We start from the raw sequence: 21,855 nt of genomic DNA, 5'->3' as shown, positions 1-21,855 counted from the left end.
CAAGGGGGAAGTGAGGACTTTGACTTTGATATTGAAGAAAGTACTGCACATGTTGTGCTACTCCAGTGGTTTAATCCTGCGCTAACATTGACAACATTTCGGCTGAATTTTGTATTTGACCTAATCACTCAACTTTCAGAATTGCCACATGAACCAGTAACTCAGTGACTGAACAGTTAGGAAATATCAGTATGTAGTGGACAAAGATGTTCCCCTCATATCTCCATCATATTTAAGGTTTAGGAGCAAACAAGGAAAATGCATGTAGTACGGCAGCACCTAACTGTCCCTCCTTTCTAGACTGGCCAAAGCATCCACCATGATCCCACTTCTGGGAGAGGAGGATTTAGGGGGAGTTATGTAAAGCGGTACGGGGAGGGGATGGAAATGTAGAGGGATGGACGTCTTTCTGCAATCAGCAGGCTTTTTTAGAACTGGAAAAACAACTTTCAGTATACTGGAAGTTACAGGAGAGGGTGGCAACTTGGACGCTGCCTCCTTTTTTTTCCCCCCTCAATTTTCTTCTGCTCTCTCTCCCTCTCTCGGCTGTTAGAATCCCTCTACCATTCAGTCAAGAGGAGACACTTCAGCCAGACAGCATCTGTAAGTACAGGCCTTTTTTTTCTTTTTCAGTTTAATTCCTGGTTAGGACACAGTACTAGTCAAAAGTTTGGACACCTACTCATTCAAGGGTTTTTCTTTATTTTAATTATTTTCTACATTGTAGAATAATAGGGAAGATATCAAAACTATGATATACCACACATGGAATCATGTAGTAACCAAAAAAAGTGTTAAACAAATCCAAATATATTTTCGTTTCTTCTAAAATAGCCACCCTTTGCATTGGAAGACAGCTTTGCACACCCTTGGCATTCTCTCAACCATCTTTATATAGGAGGCTTTTCCAACAGTCTTGAACGAGTTCCCACATATGCTGAGCACTTGTTGGCTGCTTTTCCTTCACACTGCGGTCCAACTCATCCCAAACCATCTCAATTGAGTTGTCGGGTGATTGTGGAGGCCAGGTCATCTGATGCAGCACTCCATCACTCGCCGCCTTGGTCAAATAGCCCTTATACAGCCTGGAGATGTGTTGGGTCATTGTCCTGTTGAGAAACAAATGATAGTCCCACTAAGAGCAAACCAGATGGAATGGCAAATCGCTGCACAATGCTATGGTAGCCATGCTGGTTAAGTGTGCCTTGAATTCTAAATAAATCAGTGTCGCCAGCAAAGCACTATCACACCTCCTCCATGCTTCACGGTGGGAACCACACATGCGGAGATCATCCTTTCACCGACTCTGCGTCTCACAAAGACACAGCGGTTGGAACCAAAAATCTCACATGGACTCATCAGACCAAAGGACAGATTTCTACTGGTCTAATGTCCATTGCACGTGTTTCTTGGCCCAAGCAAGTCTCTTCTTATTATTGGTGTCCTTTAGTAATGGTTTATTTGCAGCAATTTGACCATGAAGGGCTGATTCACACAGTCTCCTCTGAGCAGTTGATGTTGATGTCTGTTATTTGAACTCTGAAGCATTTATTTGGGCTGCAATTTCTGAGGTTGGTAACTCTAATGAACTTATCCTCTGCAGTAGAGGTAACTCTGGGTCTTCCTTTCCTGTGGCGGTCCTCATGAGAGACAGTTTCATCATAGCGCTTGATGGGTTTTGCGACTGCACTTGAAGAAACCTTCAAAGTTCTTGAAATGTTCCGTATTGACTGACCTTCATGTCTTAAAGTAATGATGGACTGTCGTTTCTCTTTGCTTATTTGAGGTGTTCTTGCCATAAAATGGACTTGGTCTTTTACCAAATAGGGCTATCTTCTGTACACCACCCCTACCTTGTCACAACACAACTGATTGGCTCAAACGCATTAAGAAGGTAAGAAATTCCACAAATTAACTTAACAAGGCACACCTGTTAATTAAAATGCATTCCAGGTGACTACCTCATGAAGCTGGTTGAGAGAATGCCAAGAGTGTGCAAAGCTGTCAAGGCAAAGGGTGGCTACTTTGAAGAATCTAAAATATATTTTGACTTGTTTTTAACACTTTTTTGGTTACAACATTATTCCATGTGTTATTTCATAGTTTTGATGTCTTGACTATTATTCTACAATGTAGAAAATAGTAAAAATAAAGAAAAAACCTTGAATGAGTAGGTGTGTCCAAACTTTTGACTGGTACTGTATGGGTAACAAGATTAAATGGTAGTTTTGATTGCTGTAAACTTTGTACGGTACGGCAAACCTGTCAACTTAAGGACAAGAAACGGGGACAATGGGGAATGTTTTTGTTTTTAGGAAATTAAAGTTGCATGACTACTGTCACGTTTCATTTGTCATACAAGATCAGTTGTGGTCTTACATTTTTGGTGAAGACATAAAAGGTTTCTAAAGTGTAGAGTAACATATCCATCTATCTTTGGTTTTGAATGATCGAAATAAGTCCATTTGTTTAGAAATATCAAAGTTCGAGAGGTTGAGTCCTCCAGCTAATAATGTTTAAAAAGATGATTATGGTGAATGTCACATTAGAAAGTTAGTCTTAATATTTAGAGGGGTAAAAGTCACAATAACATGGTGGTGATTGGAGCTTGTAGGTGAAGATGGCTGGAGGAATTCAGGATGATTCTGTTAGTGTTTTTCAGTGGATGGACTGTAGAGATGATGATGATGACCAACCAGGAGACTATTCCTGAAGATGTAATTATGTCTGGTAAATACCAAGGTCCAGTCACAGCGCACATGGCTCTGTAGCTTTCCTGACTGAACATACATGGGTGGGGAGATCAAGCTAACCATCCATTTTAGTATGACTAAAGTACATGCATAACCACACGAGAGACATGATGGGCACATTTACAGTAAGGAGTAAGCATGCAGAGGTTGAATGTAACAAGGCTGATTAGAAGCCAGCCATTCTCACCAGAGTAGTAAGCAGCACTGTGTAATTATATGTATTTCCAGACTGAGTGAAAATACAGATTTAGAGAGTTTGGGCTGTGAGATACTGGTGTGTAATATTATGTTAGGAGAGAGAGACGGTTTGAAATGCATTAGTTGCTTCTTGAGACTGACTCTTTCTCTGTAGAGCATACTGTAAGTGCACCCGTTCCGAAGGCAGGCTGAATGCAGGCTTTCCCTATGAGCAGAAATAACCCATCCGATCCCTGCCGTAGCCTGTTGTTAGCCTGCTGCAGCCCAGTGTAAATAGAGACCACAGCCACAAGTATCCCACGCCTCTCTGCTCCCTGTGGCATATATAGCTTTCTCCTCTCTTTGGTGTGGTGGATGGGTGGCCTCCCTCCACTATACAAATTTAAACCATGACCAAACTGCCGGCCTCCACCCCAAATAAGTAATGGCTACAGACAGTTAAAATAGATTTAATACAATATGCGAAATGGGAGAAATATTGTGGCTGTACTTTTCTGTAGTGATTGTATAACTAGATGGATCTGGTAATTGGGAACATGAGCAACACCTGAGCAGTTTCTACTTTGTTCGGAGTTATAATAACACAAAAACAATCCTCTGTACTGTCAAACCATTGAATGTTTCTTCATTCTAATACTAGAAACCCAACTGCCCGTGCATCCTTAGAAGAGACAAAGGGACCCACTTGGCACACCCTCATTTCAACGTGGACAATTGGGTAGTATTTGGTAGATACGTTGAGATTCCAACCTATTTTCACCCACTCAAAAAGACAGCCAAAAGTTTGTTGAATTCCCCCCAATGTGTTATCACTGTGTTTTCAACCATCTAACTGCACAACCAAATTTGAATGAAAAATCTGTCTTATTTACAACTTAATGTGTTATCACTGTGCTTGATCGAGTTGAGATTACATTAAAGTACATGGTGCAAGTAATTGATGCCTTTTTGAGATTCTGTGCAGATTCTTATAACAAATGTGAAGATTTCCACAGACCTGCGACCCTGATTTTAACCTCCATATTCATCATCTCCTGTACATATGTGAATACAGTGCGTTTCTATGATCTGCCGTTGAAAAGGTCTATAAAAATGCTTCTGTGACATCACAGGGAAGGATTAAATGAAAAGAAAGTGATTTTCAAAACTTGCAACGAGTTTCTAGCCCAAGGGAGCGTATTTTCTTTCTCTCAACGTCACAGCCAATGTGTGTTTGAAAATCACTTAATACATTTTTTCATTAATTTTTTTAACTTTTGATGTCATTGGGGGGAACTTTCTAACTTTATATATTTTTTTCTACAAAACATAGAAATGCACCATTTTCACATGTTGACACTGGTATTGTGCTGGAGATAATGACAATGAGGTTGAAAATGGTGGAGTTGCCCTTTTAAGGTTGAATAAATACTGTTACATTAGTTTGTAAGATAGTAAATAGCCTAATGTACAAAAGTGATATTGTGTTTGGTTGACAATACAACCAAATATTAACATTTAAAGGATATGCATCTACTGCTTGGATAGTTTCATCTGAGCCACTGGCTTACTCCTATTCTTTAACTCATTTTTTGGTTGAGATGGAAACATGATCCAACATAGTTTCTTAACTTGTAGACTTATTAATAGACTATTTACCGTATTACAAAAGTGATATTGAATTGTTTGTTTGTCAACACAACCAAATATACACATTTAAAGGAGATGTATCTTCTGCTTAGATAGCTCCAATTGTGCCACTGAGTCTGGCTTCAATTCCTGTTTGGCTACAAATTAATAATTGATATGTTGGATTCATCTCCATTGCCGGAACATATATATATATATTTTTTATAATAATGCATGCAATGCATTATCATTGCTCTTGTTTGCTGGCATAGAGCGGTAGAGTAGAGGCGCTTGCAGAAGTTGCACACATGGGTCTTATTTTGTGGTTGACTTTTTATAAACACATTTCATGCAATTCTAAATTACTAACTGCTGGAGACTTCAGCATAATTTTTTTAATACCTCATAAATTATCGAAATGACAAGCTACTTTGACACTGAGAAACTAAGAATCTGAGATCAATAAAAACGACCTTGCCTTGAATCCGTCAATAGCCTAGAGCTAGGTGTGTGGATACACGTACAGTTCAATGTCAGGATGAAATCATAGTACTAAAAAAGATTTCCAGTTTCACTGACTCATCAATTGATGTGCAGCTCACTAACTGGCGATGGCCTATGTGCTCATACCAAAATCCTAACTCTCACTTGTTTTACTTTCTGAAACAATGCTCTTCCCTCAATAGGCCTATTTGGAAGTCGTAACATATTTGGTAGCCTACAGACAGATTAATCTTCTGTTTTCAGCAGGAGCCATTTGCTTTCCAACCTGTTTTCACACCATTGTATTTGAAATATTGATAATGTCTTGTTTTGGCTACATTCTGTTCACTGACAGAGTTCCTGCGCGTTCCCGACTAGGCATGCGTTGTGATTGGGCTACTGACAATCCATAAATGAAGTGTAACGCTATTTTTACATTTAAGTCATTTAGCAGACGCTCTTATCCAGAGCGACTTACAAATTGGTGCATTCACCTTATGATATCCAGTGGAACAACCACTTTACAATAGTGCATCTAAATCTTTTTTTTTGGGGGGGGGTTAGAAGGATTACTTTATCCTATCCTAGGTATTCCTTAAGAGGTGGGGTTTCAGGTGTCTCCGGAAGGTGGTGATTGACTCCGCTGTCCTGGCGTCGTGAGGGAGCTTGTTCCACCATAGGGGTGCCAGAGCAGCGAACAGTTTTGACTGGGCTGAGCGGGAACTGTGCTTCCTCAGAGGAGAGAGATCATAGAAAGGGAATGTCATTCCAGTTCTGTGGGAGATACAGGTGCACACTTCTCGCTCACCACAGAAATGGCCACGTGTTGGTCAATACAGTATAGGCTACAATGTTGAGCAAACCATAAACCTGGGCCGGCCCAACAAAAATCAATTCTTATAATATCAGGCACATCTTCACAGGGGACATGACAATTACAGAGGAGGCAACTTGAATTAACTCTGATTTGCTTTTTAAAATTTTTACGTTACAAATAGCGAACATTATTTTTCATGCCACGAGAGGTACCCGATCCTGGCAAATGGGTTTCGGAAGGAAACAGTCCATAACTGAGAGGTACCGGATCCTGTTCCGGAAGTGTCCAGCTCAAATCAAGCACTGGACACAGGCAGTAATGCTGACACAACATTGGCTGGACAGTACACTGTTTCTCCGCCATTTTTGTACCAGTGACTGGCAAGACGTTGTCCTCCTTTCTATTTTTTTACAATCTTTTTTTTCATAAGCAATATCAACCATACATAACCAAAAGACACACTCATTTTTAAACAGCTCATGTTTAAAAAAAAAAAAAAAGCATATATAAAGGAGGCTAGGAAACACTGTCACCACCAATAAATCCACTATAATTGAGAATTTCAATAAGCATTTCTCTACGGCTGGCCATGCTTTCCACCTGGCTACCCCTACCCCGGTCAACAGCCCTGCACTCCCCACAGCAACTCGCCCAAGCCTCCCCCATTTCTCCTTCACCCAAATCCAGATAGCTGATGTTCTGAAAGAGCTGCAAAATCTGGACCCCTACAAATCAGCCGGGCTAGACAATCTGGACCCTCTCTTTCTAAAATTATCTGCCGAAATTGATGCAACCCCTATTACTAGCCTGTTCAACATCTCTTTCGTATTGTCTGAGATTCCCAAAGATTGGAATGCTGCCGTGGTCATCACCCTCTTCAAAGGGGGAGACACTCTAGACCCAAACTAATACAGACCTATATCTTTCCTACCCTGCCTTTCTAAGGTCTTCAAAAGCCAAGTTAACAAACAGATTACCGACCATTTCGAATCCCACCGTACCTTCTCCGCTATGCAATCTGGTTTCCGAGCTGGTCATGGGTGCACCTCAGCCACGCTCAAGGTCCTAAATGATATCATAACCGCCATCGATAAGAGACATTACTGTGCTGCTGTATTCATCGAACTGGCCAAGGCTTTCGACTCTGTCAATCACCACATTCTTATTGGCAGACTCAACAGCCTTGGTTTCTCAAATGATTGCCTCGCCTGGTTCACCAACTACTTCTCTGGTAGTCAAATCGGAGGGCCTGTTGTCCAGACCCACAGCAGTCTCTATGGGGGTGCCACAGGGTTCAATTCTCGGGCAGACTCTCTTCTTTGTATACATCAATGATGTCGCACTTGCTGCTGGTGATTCTCTGATCCATCTCTACGCAGACGACACCATTCTGTATACTTCTGGCCCCTCTTTGGACACTGTTAACTAACCTCCAGACGAGCTTCAGCACCATACAACTCTCCTTGCGTGGCCTCCAACTGCTCTTAAATGCAAGTAAAACCAAATGCATGTTCTTCAACCGTTCGCTGCCCGCACCTGCCAGTCCAGCATCACTACTCTGGACGGCTCCGACTTAGAATATGTGGATAACTTAAATCTAGAATTGGCATCCTATTCAGCAAAAAAAAGCCTCCTTCACTCATGCTGCCAAACATACCCTCGTAAAACTGACCATCCTACCGATCCTTGACTTCGGCGATGTCATTTATAAAATAGCCTCCAACACTCTACTCAACAAGTTGGATGCAGTCTATCACAGTGCCATCCGTTTTGTCACCGAAGCCCCATATACTACCCACCACTGCGACCTGTATGCTCTCGTTAGCTGGCCCTCGTTTCATACTCGTCGCCAAACCCACTGGCTCCAGGTCATCTACAAGTCTCTGCTAGGTGAAGCCCCGCCTTATCTCAGCTCACTGGTCACCATAGCAGTACCCACTCGTAGCATGTGCTCCAGCAGGTATATCTCACTGGTCACCCCCAAAGGCAATTCTTCCTTTGGCCGCCTTTCCTTCCAGTTCTTTGCTGCCAATGACTAGAACGAACTGCAAAAATCACTGAAGCTGGAGACTCATATCTCCCCCACTAGCTCTGAGCAGCTTACAGATCACTGCACCTGTTCATAGCCCATCTATAAACAGCCCATCTGTAAACAGCCCATCCAACTACCTCATCCCCATACTGTATTTATTTATTTATTTATCTTGCTCCTTTGCACCCCAGTATCTCTACTTGCACATTCATCTTCTGCACATCTACCATTCCAGTGTTTAATTGCTATATTGTAATTACTTCGCCACCATGGCCTATTTATTACCTTAACTCCCTTAACTCATTTGCTCTCACTGTATATAGACTTTTTGTTTTCTTTTTTTCTGCCGTATTATTGACTGTATGTTTTGTTTTACTCCATGTGTAACTCTGTTGTTGTATGTGTCGAACTGCTTTATCTTGGCCAGGTCGCATTTGCAAATGAGAACTTGTTCTCAACTAGCCTACCTGGTTAAATAAAGGTGAAATAAAATAAATGTAAAAAATGTGTTGTTTATATGAATCAGCTGTGTAGTGCTAGGGCAAGAATGTGACAAGTGTCGCAAACCAAAACAACATTTAATTTATACTCCGGTGGAATGTCTGTAGACCAGGGGTCTCCAACCTTTAAAAAAATGAAATATGTCGCAAGCCACACTTTGTTTCTAGTTTTCAAATAGGCACATTCTTTTCTTCTCTCCCGCGCGACTTTTCCCAGGGTACTTAGTATGCTACTTTCTCTTGTACACTGTTTTCTGTCAATATACCTGCTAAAATAATGGATAGTCAACAACAAATTCTATGTTATATTTTCCCAAATTATGTTTTCTCAGTTGTATTTTTCCTGGTTTTAGATTATTGTTTTTTTTTTCAAAATTACCATTGTTAACAGAGAAACAACAAAATTGGATATGAGTACATGTCAAATCACATCACATTTTTTGGTCTGGAAGAAACACTCAAATACATTTCTTAGTTAATTTGCCTTTAATTGTGCATTTGGCCCTTTAAATGTTCTATACTGCTGCTGTTCATTTCATGGAAAGTTTGCAAATAACAAATTATATACTACTCATGATATACTTCTGCCAGGTAAGCCTACTTTGCGGTTAATATTTAATTGAGAAGGTTTTGGGTAAAGTATACTGTCAACCACAGGGGGTTGGTGGTACCTTAATTGGGGAGGATGGGCTCATGGTAATGGCTGGAGTGGAATATGTGGAATTGTATCAAACACATGGTTTCCATGGGTTTGATGCCATTCCATTTACTCCTTTGCAGACATTATTATGAGCCGTTCTCCTCTCAGCAGCCCCCACTATTTTCTGTAAGCTCACCATTACCTTGTAAATAATGATGTGGGTTTATTTTCCTGTAGTACTGAATAAAAAGTAGTTAAAGTTAATATGTCAGCTGTACTCTGGTAATTATTTTAACTGCCTAGCCAGGTAGCTAAATACCTAGCAACGAACCAAAACCTTATTTAGAAAATTGCTTTTAGTTGCCTGGCCTGCTAGGTTGACATCTATTAATTTTATAAATGTTTAAACATATGTTTATTGATGTTAAAATGGAAAAAGTATGCTATTTGGAGCACCGGGCTGCTGATGTCATGCAGAGGCTGTCGTTTTGTCTTTAAACTTTTTTTTTATAACACGTTTGATGTTGGGCTACAATAGAATGTTCATGATGTCGCTATTTTTTAAACTTTTTATTTATTTACCCAAGTTGGCTAGTTGAGAACAAGTTCTCATTTACAACTGTGACCTGGCCAAGACAAAGCAAAGCAGTGCGACACAAACAACAGAGTTACACATGGAATAAACAAACATGCAGTCAATAATACAATAGAAAAGGTCTATATACAGTGTGTGAAAATGAGTTAGGATAAGGGAGGTAAGGCAATAAATAGGCCATAGTGGCAAAATAATTTCAATAAGGCAATTAAACACTGGAGTGATAGATGTGCAGAAGATGAGTGTGCTAGTACAGATACTGGGGTGCAAAGGAGCAAAATAAGTAACAGTATGGGGGATGTAGTTGGATGGGCTATTTATAGATGGGCTATGTACAGGTGCAGTTATCTGTGAGCTGCTCTGACAGCTGGTGCTTAAAATTAGTGAGGGAGATATGAGTCTCCAGCTTCAGTGATTTTTGCAGATCATTCCAGTCATTGGCAGCAGAGAACTGGAAGGAAAGGCGGCCAAAGGAAGAATTGGCTTTGGGGGTGACCAGTGAAATATACCTGCTGGAGCGTGTGTTACAGGTGGGTGTTGCTATGGTGACCAGTGAGCTGAGATAAGGTGGGGCTTTACCTAGCAAAGACTTATAGATGACCTGGAGCCAGTGGGTTTGGCGATGAATATGTAGCGAGGACCAGCCAACGAGAGCATACAGGTCGCAATGGTGGGTAGTATATGGGGCTTTGGTGACAAAACGGATTGCACTGTGATAGACTGCATTCAATTTACTGAGTAGAGTGTTGGAGGCTATTTTGTAAATTGCATCGCCGAAGACGAGGATCGGTAGGATAGTCAGTTTTATAAGGGTATGTTTGGCAGCATGAGTGAAGGAGGCTTTGTTGCGGAATAGGATGCCAATTCTAGATTTAATTTTGGATTGGAGATGCTTAATATGAGTCTGGAAGGAGAGTTTACAGTCTAACCAGACACCTAGGTATTTGTAGTTGTCCACATATTCTAAGTCAGAACCGTCCAGAGTAGTGATGCTAGGTGGAAGGGCCCTTGCGGGCAGCGATCGGTTGAAGAGCATGCATTTAGTTTCACTAGCGTTTAAGAGCAGTTGGAGGCCATGGAAGGAGTGTTGTATGGCATTGAAGCTCGTCTGGAGGTTTGTTAACAGTGTCCAAAGAAGGGCCAGATGTATACAGAATGGTGTCGTCTGCGTAGAGGTGGATCAGAGAATCACCAGCAGCAAGAGCAACATCATTGATGTATACAGAGAAAAGAGTTGGCCCGAGATTTGAACCCTGTGGTACCCCCATAGAGACTGCCAGAGGTCCGGACAACAGGCCCTTCGATTTGACACGCTGAACTCTGTCTGAGAAGTAGTTGGTGAACCAGGCGAGGCAGTCATTAGAGAAACCAAGGCTGTTGAGTCTGCCGATAAGAATGTGGTGATTGACAGAGTCAAAATCCTTGGCCAGGCCGACGACGATGGCTGCACAGTACTGTTTTTTTATCGATGGTGGTTATATCGTTTAGGACCTTGAGCGTGGCTGAGGTGCACCCTTGACCAGCTTGGAAACCGGATTGCATAGCAGAGAAGGTACAGTGGGATTCGAGATGGTCGGTGATCTGTTTGCTCACTTGGCTTTCAAAGACTTTAGGCAGGGCAGGATGGATATAGGTCTGTAACAGTTTGGGTCTAGAGTGTCTCCCCCTTTGAAGAGGGGGATGACCGCGGCTGCTTTCCAATCTTTAGGAATCTCAGATGATACGAGAGGTTGAACAGACTAGTAATAGGGGTTGCGACAATGGCGGCAGACAATTTTAGGAAGACGGTCCAGATTGTCTAGCCCAGCTGATTTGAAGGGATCCAGATTCTGCAACTCTTTCAGGACATTAGCTGTCTGGATTTGGGTGAAGGAGAAGTGGGGGGGGGATTGGGCCAGTTGCTGCGGGGGGTGCAGAACTATTGGCCGGGGTTGGGGTAGCCAGGTGGAAAGCGTGGCCAGCAGTAATTGAAATTCTCGATTATCGTGTGTTTATCAGTGGTGACAATGTTTCCTGGCCTCAGTGCAGTGGGCACCTGAGAGGAGGTGCTCTTATTCTCCATGGACTTTACAGTGTCCCAAAACTTTTTGGAATTAGTACTGCAGGATGTAAATTTCTGTTTGAAAAAGCTAGCCTTTGCTTTCCTAACTGACTGTATGTTGGTTCCTGACTTGCCTGAAAAGTTGCATATCGCGGGGACTATTCAAAGCTAGTGCAGTGCGCCACAGGATGTTTTGTGCTGGTCAAGGGCAGTCAAGTCTGGAGTGAACTAAGGGCTATACTGTAGCCCTTGGGGGGGTGTGTAATGCACAGACAAGGGCATGGTAGGGTGTGAGTACAGAGGATGTAAACCTAGGCATTGAGTGACGATGAGAGAGACTGCATCTCTGGAGGCGCCAGTTAAGTTAGGTGCGGTCTTTGCATGTGTGGGGCAAGGGAGCTAACCGAGGCATGCAGAGCGGGACTAGGGCCTCCACAGTAAAACAAAACAATGAGAGCTACCCTAAACAGTATACAAGGCATATTGACATTAGAGGGAGGAATAAAGCATTCACGGGTGTTGATTGGGAGGGCTAAGACGGCAACAACGGGTAAATGGCGATGAATGGGCAAGAGGGTCAGTTAGCTACACACAGGACCTGAGTTCGAGGCTGGGGCCGACAAGATAAACAAAATGAAGTACCGTAGGCATCAGCTGTGTAGCTGAGTGATCATAGGGTTCAATAAGCAGCAATGGACGAAACAGGGAGCTGCTCGGCAGCCGTCACTACGCTAGGCGAGCGGGAGACACGGCGCTCAGAGCGTTAGCGGGCCGGGGCTAGTAGCTGGGTCCTCACCGACATCAACGACTCAGAGGCTGGTTGAGAGAACATCGGCCGAAATACGTCAGCAGACCAGTCGTGCTGGATCGGCGGGGCTCCGTGTTGACAGTGTCCAGGCCAATTGTCAAGAGAGGTATTGTAGTTGGTGTACTTCCTTTGCTAGCTGGGGGAATGGGCCTAGCTCCAGGCTAACTGGTGCTTGCTTCTGGACAAGGGCGTTAGCCATGATAGCTACTCGGTAGCAGCTATCTTGCTGCGATGATCCGGTGTAATGGTTCAGATCTTGCAGCAGGAATCCGATGATGTAGTGGGGGAAAAAAAGCAGTCTGATATGCTCAGGGCTGATATCGCGCTGTGTAGACTGGCAGATATTATCCGGGCTAAAGCGGCTGGTGTCTGTGCTAAAGGTAAAGACTGCTAGCAGTGGCTAACAATGACTAAATAGCAAGTAGCTAATTAGCTGGATAGCTTCTGAAGGCTAGCTTCTGATGGAGGTTCCAGTTATAAGGTTAAAAAAAAATAGCAGATCCATACCATGTTGGGTGAGGTGGGTTGCAGGAAGGTATATTTAATTTGAAAATGGAAAAAGAGATTGAAATGTATGCAGAAAAACCAAGCTGAATATTTACACGGGACAAAAACAAATACGTCTTGCTGCTACGCCATCTTGGAGAAGTATGGTAGTAGGTGCCAGGCCGACCGATTTGTGTCAAGAACTGCAACGCTGCTGGGTTTTTCACGCTCAACACTTTCCTTATCAAGAATGGTCCACCACCCAAAGGACACCCATCTGTGGAAAGCATTGGAGTCAACATGGGCCAGCATCCCTGTGGAACGCTTTCGACAACTTGTAGAGTCCATGCCCGAAGAATTGAGGCTGTTCTGAGGGCAAAAGGGGGGTGAAACTCAATACAAAACCTAACATATACAAAATGGAGTGTTGAATTTACATACAAAAGAATACAAAATGCTCTGAGACCAGGTTGCAGCCCTGGATGGGAGACAGAAGGGATAGCTGTAGATGTATCAACTCTCCAGTAGGTGAGGTGCTGCCCAGGCTATTTTTTGTTGTTGCTTGTAGTGGAAGCAAATTCAACATATAAAAGATTTAACCAGTTTGTGCTCAGTGGGGAGGCATGTTGTAGGCCTACAGTAGCTGCTGTTATATAGATGCAGAAAATGAAAGCCTTTATTCTTGAAATCAGCCCAAAAACATTTTCTAAACCATCTGCAATTTTGAGAAATGTTGTATTGAATGTCTCCCTCTTGTCTCTACAGGATTCTAAAGGAAAGATGAGTAACCACTTGATTCTTCACTTGGCATGTGTGAGCATGGTTCTGCTCTGGGGCCATGGGTATGCAGTGCATGTGCCCCTGGTCTATAGAATTTCCATGGATGGCAGTGGTGACGGAGGGGAGCCGGATCTCATTATCCCCGTCGATGGCCCCCACCACCCTCTCTCCCCCGTCGATGTCGCCCCGGTCGATATCTCCCCTGTTTCCCCCACCACTACCCTAGCCCCCACCCTGGTCAGCACCATCACCAACACCATCACCATCACCATGATCCGCCTCAAGGACTTTATGCTCACCCGGGTGGTGGACTTCCTCCAGGATAATATGCTGATCATCATTGTGGTCACCTCCCTCCTCATCGTCATGATCTTTATAATCTGCTGTGCTGCTACCATGAGCCAAAAGCGCAAGATGGAGGCCTACAAACCCCCTGCCAACCCACCCAGGAAATATATGGGTGACACAGCTGGTGGAGTCGAACCCTCCAGTGAGGTCCAGAGTAGGGTCTATGGCGGGCCTGATTCTGCCAGGAGGGTCCAGATCCAGGGAACCCCCAAGAATCTGCGCACCCCTTCCACTGCACTGGTGGGGGAAAAGGTGGGTAAGGAGCCCAAACCGAAGGAGGTCCAGAAAGTGAGGGAGGTAGAGGAGGAGGAAATGCGCAGAGTGGAACCTAAGCACAAAGGCCTGAAGGCTGAGGAGGTGCCACAGAGCTCCAGCACCAGCCAGCCCATGGTCTGCACCTGCCACCTGCGGAAGGCCAACCACTAAGTTTAGGTTGGGGCTCCAACCATGCAAACTAGCAAAAAAGGAGATTGAGGCCTTTTCTTGTGCAGAGGGAACTCCCTGGGTACGTCAGCTGCTGTGTGCCAAACTTGTCTGTGGAAGCTGACTGTCGGTACCTTTAGAATACAGATATAACTGGGTCTAGTTAGCATACAAAGGCCTTAAAACAGAAGGAATTTCAGCTCTGACTGCCAAAATATATATATATATATATACAGTGTATGCCATATCATGTCATATGTATATACAGTACCAGTCAAAAGTTTGGACACAACTATTCATTCAAGGGTTTTTCTATATTTTTACTATTTCTTTACATTGTAGAATTATAGTAAAGACATATTTTAGATTCTTCAAAGTTGCCACCTTATGCCTTGATGACAGCTTTGCATACTCTTGGCATTCTCTCAACCAGTTTCACCTGGAAGACTTTTCCTTCACTCTCATCCCAAACTATCTCAATTTGGATGAGGTCGGGTGATTGTGGAGGCCATGTCATTTGATGCAGCACTCCATCACTCTCCTTCTTGGTCAAATAGCCCTTACACAGCCTGTGTGTTGGGTCATTGTCATGTTTAAAAACAAATGATAGTCCAATATTTGAATTCCAAACCAATATTTGAATTCTAAATAAATCACTGACAGTGTCACCAGCAAAGCACCATCACACCTCCTCCTCCATGCTTCACAGTGGGAACCACACATGTGGAGATAATCCGTTCACCTACTCTACGTCTCACGAAGACACGACGGTTGGAACCAAAAATCTCAAATTTGGACTCATCAGACCAAAGGACAGATTTCCACCGGTCTAATATCCATTGCTCGTGTTTCATGGCCCAAGCAAGTCTCTCCTTCTTATTGGTGTCCTTTAGTAGTGGTTTCTTTGCAGCAATTCGACCATGAAGGCCTGATTTCACGCAGTCTCCTCTGAACAGTTGATGTTGAGATGTGTCTGTTACTTGAACTCTGTGAAGCATTTATTTGGGCTGCAATTTCTGAGGCTGGTAACTCTGAGGCAGTGGATAAGTTCATTAGTTAACTCTGGGTCTTCCTTTCCTGTGGCGGTCCTCATGAGAGCCAGTTTCATCATAGCGCTTGGTTTTTGCAACTGCACTTGAAGAAACTTTCAACGTTCTTGAAATTTTCCAGCATTGACTGACCTTTGTCTTAAAGTAATGATGGACTGTCGTTTCTCTGTTCTTGCCATAATATGGACTTGGTCTTTTACCAAATAGGGCTATCTTCTGTATACCACCCTTACCTTGTCTCAACACAACTGATTGGCTCAAATACATTAAGAAGGAAAGAAATTCAACAAATTAACTTTTAACAAGGCACACCTTTAATTGAAATGCATTCCAGGTGACTACCTCATGAAGCTGGTTGAGAGAATGCCAAGAGTGTGCAAAGCTGTCATCAAGGCAAATGGTGGCTACTTTTAAGAATCTCAAATGTAAAATGTATTTTGATTTTAAAACTTTTTTGGTTCCTACATGATTTCATAGTTTTGATGTCCAAACTATTATTCTACTTTGTAGAAAATAGTAAAAAAAAAAAAAAAAATGGAATTAGGTGTCATCTTTTGACTGGTACTGTATAAATGATTCTTCCTATACTTCCCTTGATGTATAAAAGGGTCATTGTGAAATGAGATTGGTTAATCAATTGTTGATAGTAAAAAAAAAAGACATAAAGACATTATACAAAGACAGTATTTATAGGATGTTTGCATGTTGTTATTACCATTGGGAAATTGTACTGCTCAGTTTAGCTTTACTAAAGAGATGTAGAGGTAAATGCCAAAATAAAGGAACCACTTGAGTAAATGAAGGCTCTGTTATGGTGTGGGGTGCATTTTCCTGGCATGGTTTAGGTCCACTCAACCCCTTAGAGGGCAAGGTAAACAGCAATAAATACACAGCCATTCTGAGTGATCCCCTTCAACCAATAGTGAATCAGTTCTATCCTGATGGGAGTGGTCTCTTCCAGGATGACCATGCCCCATTTACATTTAAGTCATTTAGCAGACGCTCTTATCCAGAGCGACTTACAAATTGGTGCATTCACCTTATGATATCCAGTGGAACAACCACTTTACAATAGTGCATCTAAATCTTTTAAGGGGGGGGTTAGAAGGATTACTTTATCCTATCCTAGGTATTCCTTAAAGAGGTGGGGTTTCAGGTGTCTCCGGAAGGTGGTGATTGACTCCGCTGTCCTGGCGTCGTGAGGGAGCTTGTTCCACCATTGGGGTGCCAGAGCAGCGAACAGTTTTGACTGGGCTGAGCGGGAACTGTGCTTCCTCAGAGGTAGGGGGGCCAGCAGGCCAGAGGTGGATGAACGCAGTGCCCTTGTTTGGGTGTAGGGCCTGATCAGAGCCTGAAGGTACGGAGGTGCCGTTCCCTTCACAGCTCCGTAGGCAATCACCATGGTCTTGTAGCGGATGCGAGCTTCAACTGGAAGCCAGTGGAGAGAGCGGAGGAGCGGGGTGACGTGAGAGAACTTGGGAAGGTTGAACACCAGACGGGCTGCGGCGTTCTGGATGAGTTGTAGGGGTTTAATGGCACAGGCAGGGAGCCCAGCCAACAGCGAGTTGCAGTAATCCAGACGGAGATGACAAGTGCCTGGATTAGGACCTGCGCCGCTTCCTGTGTGAGGCAGGGTCGTACTCTGCGAATGTTGTAGAGCATGAACCTACAGGATCGGGTCACCGCCTTGATGTTAGTGGAGAACGACAGGGTGTTGTCCAGGATCACGCCAAGGTTCTTAGCACTCTGGGAGGAGGACACAAGGGAGTTGTCAACCGTGATGGCGAGATCATGGAACGGGCAGTCCTTCCCCGGGAGGAAGAGCAGCTCCGTCTTGTCGAGGTTCAGCTTGAGGTGGTGATCCGTCATCCACACTGATATGTCTGACAGACATGCAGAGATGCGATTCGCCACCTGGTTATCAGAAGGGGGAAAGGAGAAGATTAATTGTGTGTCGTCTGCATAGCAATGATAGGAGAGACCATGTGAGGATATGACAGAGCCAAGTGACTTGGTGTATAGCGAGAATAGGAGAGGGCCTAGAACAGAGCCCTGGGGGACACCAGTGGTGAGAGCGTATGGTGCGGAGACAGATTCTCGCCACGCCACCTGCCCCCATCCACAGATGGTCACTGAATGATTTGATGAGCATAAAAACGTTGTAGATCATGTGCTATGGCCATCTCAGTCACCAGATCGCAACCCAGTTTAACACTTATGGGAGATTCTGGAGCATCGCCTGACAGTGTTTTCCACCACCATCAACAAAACAGCAAATTATGTCTTTTCTCGTGGATAAATGGTGTCGCATTCCTCCAATAGAGTTCCAGACACATGTAGAATCTTTGCCAAGGTGCATTGAAGCTGTTCTGGTGGCTCATGGCCCTATTAAGACGCCTTATCTTGGCGGTTCCTTTATTTTGGCAGTTACATTTAGATCACACAGAGAAAAGAAAGTTGGCATCTGTGAAGAGAGAAAGCCAAGCATAATTCTCTCTACTAACTCTACTCAATTAATTGATGAGAATTTTTTGAGTGGACTTAGACATTTTGAAATTACATACATGTCACACTGGGTGATTTATGGATTATTATTTTAGAGAATTTGCAAATGCTATATGGGTAGAGCAGCTTTTTGTAATCTATTTTTTTCAAACAAAACGTGTGATTTGCAGGTTCGAGTGTGTCTGTTACTTGAACTCTGTGAAGCATTTATCAGTGCATACTAAGTTTTTATTAATACTGGTAGTTATTTAATTCTAAAGTCAAGTAAAATCCAAAGATTCTCCTGAATCCCTTTATGGATTGTTTTACAGTGACCCTCAGTTCTGCTGTAGATTGTGGTAGTTTTCTTATTTTATTTTTGTCCAGCTTTAATAAAGAGGTTTTGTTGATATTTGTTTTTATTGAAATTGTAAGTCCAAAAGTCTGGGTATGAGAAAGAGATTTCACAATTTTCACTAAGTAAGCTGTGTTTTATAACATAAATTGCAATGTGGAGTTTGACCATGCCTGAATGGTAGTGCTGCCAATTGGGCCACTGGGTGTGTAAAAACATTTGATACTACTTTGGAGCCCCTCATTTTCATCTATTTCTACCCAAGAATAACTTCCGTAGCCTATGTTTGAAGAAAAGCTGTCTGGTTTGTTAGGTCTGTTCTCAAATGTAAAAAAAAAGCCTAAGGACAATTATAGTGACATGCATACTACTGCATGTACTTTGTCTGCATTGACAGACGTGGCTACAGTTGTATTTTTAGGTTCATATTATATGAGCTATAACAAATATTTCCGTGACAAACTTTGAAATACCCTGCCCACTCACACATTACAGGGGGAAATATGGCTGTTGTGTCACCTGATTGGCCAGGGACAGGAGGCTGGCACCACTATGTAATGTCATGCCCAAAAACAAAGCCAGTGAAAGGCACCAGAGCCTTGAGATGACGAGAGAGCTCCTTTGTCTTGCCCCCTGGCTTCCTTACAACATGCGATCAATATTTCAACAGCTGTCAATCCAACTACATGAAGTACTTTGCTCTGAAACTGGACATGAGTGTATTTGAAAACAAGACACACTGATTTGTCCACATGCCCATATCAAGTCAGGTTACTTGAAGATAAATCACTTACCTGATTTTGTACCAGGGATATGTAAAGATTGCCATATTTCCAGAAAAGAAAATGTAAGCTTTTGATTAAATGGCATGCAACTGCTGCCCTCCTGCAAACATTGTGAGAGGATGCAGCAGCTGTTTATGTTGCCAGAAACAATTAAAACCAGACCCTAAAAAAACTGTTGATGCCTTAATATGAAAATGCCTATAAATAACGGTGCAGCAATAATTGCGATACAGAAAAAAAGTATTGATTGCCATCTTTACTGTTTATGATTTAATTATAAAATATCCTATTGCTCTTTTTCACAGAAAGGAGGGGAATGTATATCATAAATACCAATTTGTTTTCAAAGTGAAAACAAAGTTTGATCCCATGGCAGAAGGCCAGTTATTCAGTCACGTTAAGAAAGAACAAACATCAAAGATGAAGGCAGAACAGCCCAAAAGCAAGTGAAGCCTTGTCGTGCCTGAAAGGTGAGCCCTGAAGGAGCCTCGCACCAGGATCTGATTCCCTGCTCTTTTGTCAACAAGGTGCTAAATAATTCTGGAATAATACTACCCCTGCACTCTAACTCTTCCCACCTGGATAACAGAAGGCACACAGCCACAGGACAGGACCACCCAGTGTCTCGGGCTGTCAATAACACTGGCTTGGCTTCATTTAGTCGTACTTCACAGAGTGACAGGATGCTAAAGGATGCCATATGACCTGGAGGATAACCGTAGAGAAGACGCTACCAGAGGGAGGTCTGCTCCTGAAAGAGACTATTGCTGTGTTCCTATTTTGAGACTTTAGTGTTGTCTATCTGCCCTTAAAGGAATAGGAGCATTGAATTAATTTGGAAGATGAAGAGGATACAAAACATGTAACAGAGCACCTTAAGGGTATCATTAAACTTTGATGGGCAGCTGCTTGGAATTCTCAAAGACTGTGGTTTCTGGAGAGAGTCAGTCACACAGTGGATCATAGCCGTCTTGGCTGGTCAACTTCTTGGGAAGAGCGGATGAAACAGAGCCTTGGAAGAATGGTACAGAAGTAGTTACAGGTTGTGTATAAAAATGTATGCCAATTACTTTGTGATTTACAATGATGGCTGTTTTTTCAAAAATGTTTATTCAGGTAAGTCATTGAACACTTTGGATTCACTATATCAGCACGGTCTTATCTTTTAAACCCTCCAAGCTTCATATGCAATCAATGGAATAACAGCTCTGAATAGTCTGAGTGACTCCCCTTCCTTATAATTATATCCATCCAAATGGACATCAGCCTCTGAAACTGCCTTCAGTATCAGAAACACACATTGTCTGATACTAAATGCATTGCATGCTGCTGTAGTTATCCTGATTAGTCATTAGTAGCTAGACACAAGCTGCAATCTACTTATCTCCGTGTCTAATGTTGCCTTGTCCTTTCTCCTCCCTCAAGTGAGCCATGCTGTGGTGCCTCTATGGTCTCCTACTGGTTCTCTGTGTCTCTCCACTGGCCTGCCTTGTGACATCCTCCTGTCCAGAAGGCTGCTGCTGTCCTCACCCTGGGCTGCTGGTCCTCTGTGAGTCCCTGGGCCTGAGGTCCTTGCCGGTCTCCGTCCCTCTCAACACATCTGTCCTCTCTGTGGCTCGGAACCAGCTCTGTAATGTGGACAACCTACTCCGGCCCTTCACTAGCTTGCAGGAGCTCAGCCTCAGCCACAACCAACTGGCTCACTTCCCCCGGGGCCTGCCCCCCAGCCTGGAGACCCTGCAGCTGCAGAAGAACCGCATCACCTACATCACCACCGGGGCCCTGCGCCAGTTGGGCAACCTCACCCGCTTAGACCTGGAGGACAACCGCATCCGTACCATCCAGCCAGGGGCTCTGCTGGGCCTGGGGAGGCTGCAGGTTCTGACTCTGAAAGGGAACCGACTAACCAGCCTGCCTCTGAACCTGCCAGCCTCCCTCACCCACTTAGACCTGTCAGCTAACTGCATCTCTGCCCTGGACCTCCCCTCGCTGAATGCACTGGTCAACTTGCAGGTCCTGAAGATCAACAGCAACTGCCTGCGCTCAGTGCCAGAGAGCGCCTTTGACGGGCTGCCAAGTCTCCGTTCTGTGGAGCTGGCCAACAACCTGTGGGTGTGTGAGTGTGACATCCTGTACCTGTACCGGTGGCTACTGAGTGGAAGGCTGAAGATGGCCACTGACCTGGTGTGTGCCGAACCAACACACCTTGCACATCACATGCTCCTAACCCTATCTGTCATGGCTATCTGTCCACGGGTCCTAAAGCCTAATGAGAAAGTCTCTCACCTTAGGTTCACCACCAAGCCAGAGAGACAGCTGGGTACCTTCACAGTGAAAACCCTTGTGCCTGGTTTTCTATACTCATCCATCAAAACCAGGGATTTTGGAAGCATCTCTGGTTCATCAAAGCAAGTGTTGAAGGGAACATTTCACAATGCAGAGAGCCCCACTCAAGCACCTTATCACCGAGATACTGCTCTGTCTGGGCTTCTTTCTGACCACTACACTTTACAGGATCTAAGCTATGAAGACTGCTTGTCTCTGAATTCAACACCATCTGTAGCCCCACCCAAGGAGGCTTCCACCACTTCTTTACCAATTGAGAAGCCCAGATGTTTAGACAATTCTACAGGCCGATACCCTCCTGGTAATTCAAGCGCTGTAGAGGCA

The 21,855-nt window shown here is 43.6% G+C and overlaps 1 protein-coding gene across 1 annotated transcript; it reads left to right on the top strand.

Moving 5' to 3' along the window:
- Nucleotides 1-355: 355 nt before the first annotated feature.
- On the top strand, nt 356-15,394 carry LOC106580316 (transmembrane protein 119-like). Its single transcript, XM_014161195.2, has 2 exons — nt 356-603; nt 13,727-15,394. The coding sequence occupies exon 2, from the start codon at nt 13,742-13,744 to the stop codon at nt 14,513-14,515; it is 774 nt and encodes a 257-aa protein (XP_014016670.2). The 5' UTR covers nt 356-603; nt 13,727-13,741; the 3' UTR covers nt 14,516-15,394.
- The last annotated feature ends 6,461 nt before the right edge of the window (nt 15,395-21,855 follow it).

Source organism: Salmo salar, chromosome ssa20 (assembly GCF_905237065.1).
Source record: "Salmo salar chromosome ssa20, Ssal_v3.1, whole genome shotgun sequence".
In the NCBI taxonomy this organism is placed as follows: Eukaryota; Metazoa; Chordata; class Actinopteri; order Salmoniformes; family Salmonidae; genus Salmo; species Salmo salar.
This window is presented reverse-complemented; position numbering and strand designations above follow the sequence as displayed.

What these genes read in the sequence shown, in the direction of transcription:
- LOC106580316 (XM_014161195.2), top strand. Translation starts at nt 13,742, where the DNA reads ATGAGTAACCACTTGATTCTTCACTTGGCATGTGTGAGCATGGTTCTG.